This window comes from Eucalyptus grandis, chromosome 11, assembly GCF_016545825.1.
Source record: "Eucalyptus grandis isolate ANBG69807.140 chromosome 11, ASM1654582v1, whole genome shotgun sequence".
NCBI lineage: Eukaryota > Viridiplantae > Streptophyta > Magnoliopsida > Myrtales > Myrtaceae > Eucalyptus > Eucalyptus grandis.
The window spans coordinates 36,138,238-36,143,135 of NC_052622.1; the positions used below are offsets into that span (position 1 = coordinate 36,138,238).

A 4,898-nucleotide genomic window follows, 5' to 3' on the forward strand; every position below is an offset into this window, starting at 1 on the left:
TCCCATCAATAGGCAGTAATTCCCTCGTGTTTCATAATTTTTCAAGGTTACAAGTAACTCAGCGACTTCCAAACATTAACTTTTCATATAAATATAAGAACTGAATAACATAAGTGAAATCTCCAGATATTCAACTTATTTGCGGTGAATAGAAAAGATGAGTGGTGTTTCACCTCCACGGACTATACCTGCTGGGATAATTTTGCATAGCTAGAACTCTTGAGACACTCTGGGTTAAAGGAAGGGGGGAGGGAGGTTGAACATCAACATAGACATACATCTAACTAAGAACGTCAGTGGCATCAGTAAATTGAGAGAGAGAGAGAGAGAGAGTCACGTTTGAGTCGAACTCTGCTACAAAACCTGTCGGTGACTAGTAACAGCTGAGTGCCTGACCAGTAACACTGCAATCCTAATCCTAGCATCCTAATATAAATTCTCTTAACACGCCGATAGAATCTTGATACCTGAAGAAGTGAAATGACTACTTCACCCAAAACTTGAAGCAATGGCCATAATGAGACTAAAGTAAACAATTAGGCGCTTTTAGTTGGTGTAAATTTGAATAAGCTCACGTGTCCAACAAAAGGTGCAGCCTCCAAAGAGAAAAGTGACTGTAATATATGAAAAACAGCTAGTGCATTCAAAATGTATTGCTTATATTCATAGCCAGCTAATAAGCTCATGGTTTGTCGAAGCCACATGTTCTTTCGACTATGCAGGTTCTGCAGCAGCAAATTTCTTCGTAGAATTGTTCTTGCTCCATCCCTCAAAACGTGCCTAGAGTAAGAGGCATTATAAAAGTGGGTTTTTTCCGTGAGAATTGAAGGAATGTGGCAAAAGATAATAATCTTGGCACTCACCCTCAAAAATGACTTTACGAGAGGCAGCAATAGGGATTGATAATCACATGCAGAGACCTTTCTCAGTATTCTGGCTTCAACTTCAGCAATCTGCACGAGAAAAAATTGCTAATTACTAACTTGGAACTCTAACTTCCAACAAGAAAACAGAGGGCAATCCTTACTTCAAGAGACACTTGGTGTTTCTCCATACATATTGCATGTTTGATGCAAGTATCTTCGGTACTTGATGCCAAACCAGGTGGCCACCAAGTCAGGCCTGCACAATTGTCAACATAACTGCCCAGATAGGTATTCAGATGCTCTGCTTCTTTTAAGACACTTGATGCTGCATCCAAATCACTCTTACTGTTGAGGACCATGCTATCGTAGAATCTCTTTTTAAGTTTGCTCAATCGCTTCCTTAGGACAGACATCTTGCCCTGATTAACAAGTTCCAGAGTACTCTCAAGTGCAATTAGCGCTTCTTCATATTTCAAAAGATCAAATCTCCTGTCACAAAGGCAATGGATGTCATTGTGCTCCTTCTGAAGCATCTCAATTATTCCCGTACTTTGACAGATTCTGTCCTTATGCTCATTATAATGTTCCCAGTTGGAGGAATCTAAAAATATCCATGAGATGATATCAGCACAAGGGGTTTCCCTATCAAAGAAGACATTACTGGAAGCATCCTGACATGCAGAGTTTGATTTGCTTGGTGGCACTTGTCCTCACAGAAGTAAACAAGATGCATCTCTGCTAAGAACAATCACCTTCTCACCTGCCATGCATTTATAGATGCTGCTCACTTCCTCCAAGGTTGTACAGCTTTTGTCTGAAACTATGCCCAAACCACAATGATGAGATATTTCATCCAAGTAATTGAGGACTTTCTGAAGCTGGGCCGCTCCTAAGAAGCATATGCATGAGGGAAGGAGATCTAGTGAGCAGTTCTGAAACAGAGAAGCGGAAGAAGTGCGTTTTAATTCATCCACTACAAACCAAGAAACCCTATTGAGATGACTCTCAGCAATATAGCCATGCCTTATCAACTCCGCAAATCTATGGTGGATTTTCTTCAGGAGCTCTTTAAGCTGAGAATCCTCAGTCAACTGTATAGGAGGTGGAGGGTTTACACAAGCTGGATATTGGTCATCCAGGGGACTGTGGTTAAGAATTTCTGGTGCAGCTAAAACGTCCAAGGGTTCCCAACAGTGGTTAATAATAGTCTCAGCCAAATCATGATTAATGATTTGAGGCAAACCAGCCCTTTCGTTTTGGCGGTTATCCAAATGTGAGTTTGAATCCCAAATCTTTTCTGGACATTTACAGCAAACAGATAGACTCCATGTCTCATTAGTCCCTGCGTACTCCAAAGACCGTGATATAAACTCATCGAAAAAATCGACTTTCAAAGACCCAAAATAAGCCTTGAAATCTGAAACCTTAACTGTTAGCAACCCATCAGTCCTCATGTCCATAAAATCCACTTCAATTGCAGTACCAGACTTCTTAATAGCATTTTTCATGGCACAATATTCGAGTTTTGCCTAAAAGAGAGGCATTGACAATTAGTATATGTACAAGTTATCTGACCACATCAAGAAAATGACAATAGATCAGGGGACGCATTACTCGAACAAATGAGATGACTAGAGGGATCAACAGGGTCTGATAATCAACTGCAGTCGTGGCTGTAAACTTATGTGAGAGTCTCTCTATTTGAGCATCTTTTTGCAATATAAGAGCATCGACAGTGCTGATCTGCAAGACCAAATATCGTATACACTGTCTTAATAATATTCTAGTTTCTGAGCAAGACACTCCAAGGGGAAGAAAAAACCACTTACCTCTGAATGATTGGGCATTTGAGCAGCCAGTGCCGTTTTATCATGTAAAAGCTCACTTCTCCTGTCACAAAGGATCTGCAGACCATGACATTCGTTTCGAAGCATCTCCATGACATTCAGACCTTCCTGCAGTTTCTCTAGGAATCTCTCGTACCAATCTTTCCATCCTTGTTTGTTTGGAAAATCTTAAAGGAACCAGTAGAGCAAACAGGCATTAGAAGTTGGGTCGAAGTGTGTCGTGTACTGCAAGGGCAGCAATGATGCTCAAGAAGTGGAGACCTCACCTAGCAGGAGACCTTCGTGGAGGATAAAATAAACACCATCATCATCAAGAAGGATCCGATCCTTCATTTCCAACCTCTCGAGCATGTCTTTAAGACCATCCAAGTAGCTGCCAATCTTCTGTGTACAACAATCTTCTCTGCAACTAGAATCTATGTGCTCCAAGAATTTGAGGATTTCCAGAAGCTGGGTCTCTTCTAAGCACCAGAGACACACCGGGAGGTCTTTCATCCCACAATCCAAAAGAGTATTATTCTGGACCTGGAGCCGGTGCAGTTCATTCAAAGCAAATTTCAGAAGCTCATCAAGATGACCAACGGCGAGACAACCCAGTGTTATCAGTCTCAAAAAGGTGCAGTGGATCTTTTCTAGGCTCTGTCTGCGCTTGGAGTCATTGGAGACGATCCAGCGAGTAGGCAAAAGGCATGCTCCAGCAGGGACGCGGTGGTCCTCACCTTTGCGTTCCAATTGATCTTCGAGAGCCTTCAATGTGGCCTCCCTGTCCAGAGGCTTCCAGGAAGACTTGATGATCAGCTCGGCCATCTCATCATCGATTCTATCGGGCTTCTTTGACTTTGCAAATTGCGGCGCGTGCTTTTGCAGAGCGTGCTGCCTAAGAGGTTCGGGATCAAAAAAGTAACTGCACACGCGTGGCCTTGGTGCTGAGGGTGAGGGACAAAGGAAGTACTCCCAGGATTCGTCCTGAGTCCTGGTCCATATTAGAGCGATCAGCAAATGATACCTGAGCCAAGGTGCCCCCGTGGGCCCAAAGTAATTCACGACATCCGAAATTTTAACCCTGAGCAGTTCTTTCCTCTCAATATCACTAAGCGAATTCCAGAAATTCCAAACCACTTCCTCAGATTCCGTCCTTTCTCCAAGTTCTTTCGCCTCACTCCCAGACGATGAACAGATTAAATGAACCATCCCCGTTCGAGCGCTCTCGTCTCGCTCTTCTTCCGTCTGAGTCGCTTCATTGGCCTTCCCAATCAGACCCTCAGGATCCTTGATTGTCGCTAAATGTGAATTCCAAATTAATTTCCTCAACTGGCGCCGGCAACGCTCGACAAAAGAACCTGCCGACATGAACGTGCTCCCATCCATAACGTCTTCTAGAGAATCCACAGGGTCATCGATAGCCAGTCCTCGCTCGCACTCCGCGATCACTTCGGCATAGTCGTTTGGCTCCTTCGCCATACCGTAGAGCAACTTGCCGCGAAAATACGAGTATTCCACCGAGCAAGGCTGTAGCGTCACAGCTCTAAGAGCGGATTCCGCCGCGACCGCACAGTAAGGCCGATTCTTGTCGGGATCGGCCACCGCCTTTGCGATCGCGGCGTTGATCTTGCCACGGACGCGATGTAGTCTAGCTAAGTGAGGCTGGGCGTCGGGGAGAGAGAAGCATACCTCGATGAGCCGCAGCGCTTTGCGGTAGTTCCCGGCCTGAGCAGCTTCGTCCGCCTTCCTGCACACCGTCAGGGCAGAGGAGCGAGAGCGATCCAGCGGCACCGGGTCGAACGAGCCACGAAGAATATCCTCGGCCTGGTCGGAGAATACTGTTGAGCCGTAAGAAGTTTCGTCGCCGGTTAGGTTCTCCGGTGCCGGAGGAGGCGCCGCTGCCATGGATTCCTCACGGGAGAAAGAGAGGATGGAGGAATCTCTCAAAAATGGTGGGAAAAGTTTGAGGCGGCTCTCCTTGTCACGTGAGACAGTAAAAAGTTAAAGCAGAGAACCTTGTCTGTCACGAAAAGTACCTAATTTGTTCTTCGAGAGAGTGAAGGAAACAGAATTTTGATTGACTTGCCAAATCAAGGAGAAGTTTCCGTGAACTGTAATTTTTCAAATACATTGGTGACATACTATTAGAAACTTTTTTTCTTATTGTTATTAAAGTGTTTGTATTTCCTTTTTCTGTTTATGA

At 44.4% G+C, this 4,898-nt stretch overlaps 1 protein-coding gene across 1 annotated transcript; it reads right to left on the reverse strand.

Moving 5' to 3' along the window:
• Positions 1 to 518: 518 nt before the first annotated feature.
• On the reverse strand, positions 519 to 4,661 carry LOC104426325. The gene is made up of 6 exons (XM_010039326.3): positions 2,980 to 4,661; positions 2,696 to 2,880; positions 2,481 to 2,609; positions 1,028 to 2,395; positions 864 to 953; positions 519 to 780 (listed from the first exon to the last, which is right to left on the reverse strand). The coding sequence occupies exons 1-4, from the start codon at positions 4,598 to 4,600 to the stop codon at positions 1,577 to 1,579; spliced, it is 2,754 nt and encodes a 917-aa protein (XP_010037628.2). The 5' UTR covers positions 4,601 to 4,661; the 3' UTR covers positions 519 to 780; positions 864 to 953; positions 1,028 to 1,576.
• Between the last annotated feature and the right edge of the window lie 237 nt (positions 4,662 to 4,898).

Excerpts from the sequence above, each read along its gene's own strand:
- LOC104426325 (XM_010039326.3), bottom strand. The coding sequence starts at position 4,600 with ATGGCAGCGGCGCCTCCTCCGGCACCGGAGAACCTAACCGGCGACGAA. Across the intron at positions 2,881-2,979 it reads CCACGAAGGTCTCCTGCTAG|ATTTTCCAAACAAACAAGGA; the intron begins GTGAGGTCTCCA and ends GGTTCCTTTAAG. Across the intron at positions 2,610-2,695 it reads AAATGCCCAATCATTCAGAG|ATCAGCACTGTCGATGCTCT; the intron begins GTAAGTGGTTTT and ends TTGGTCTTGCAG.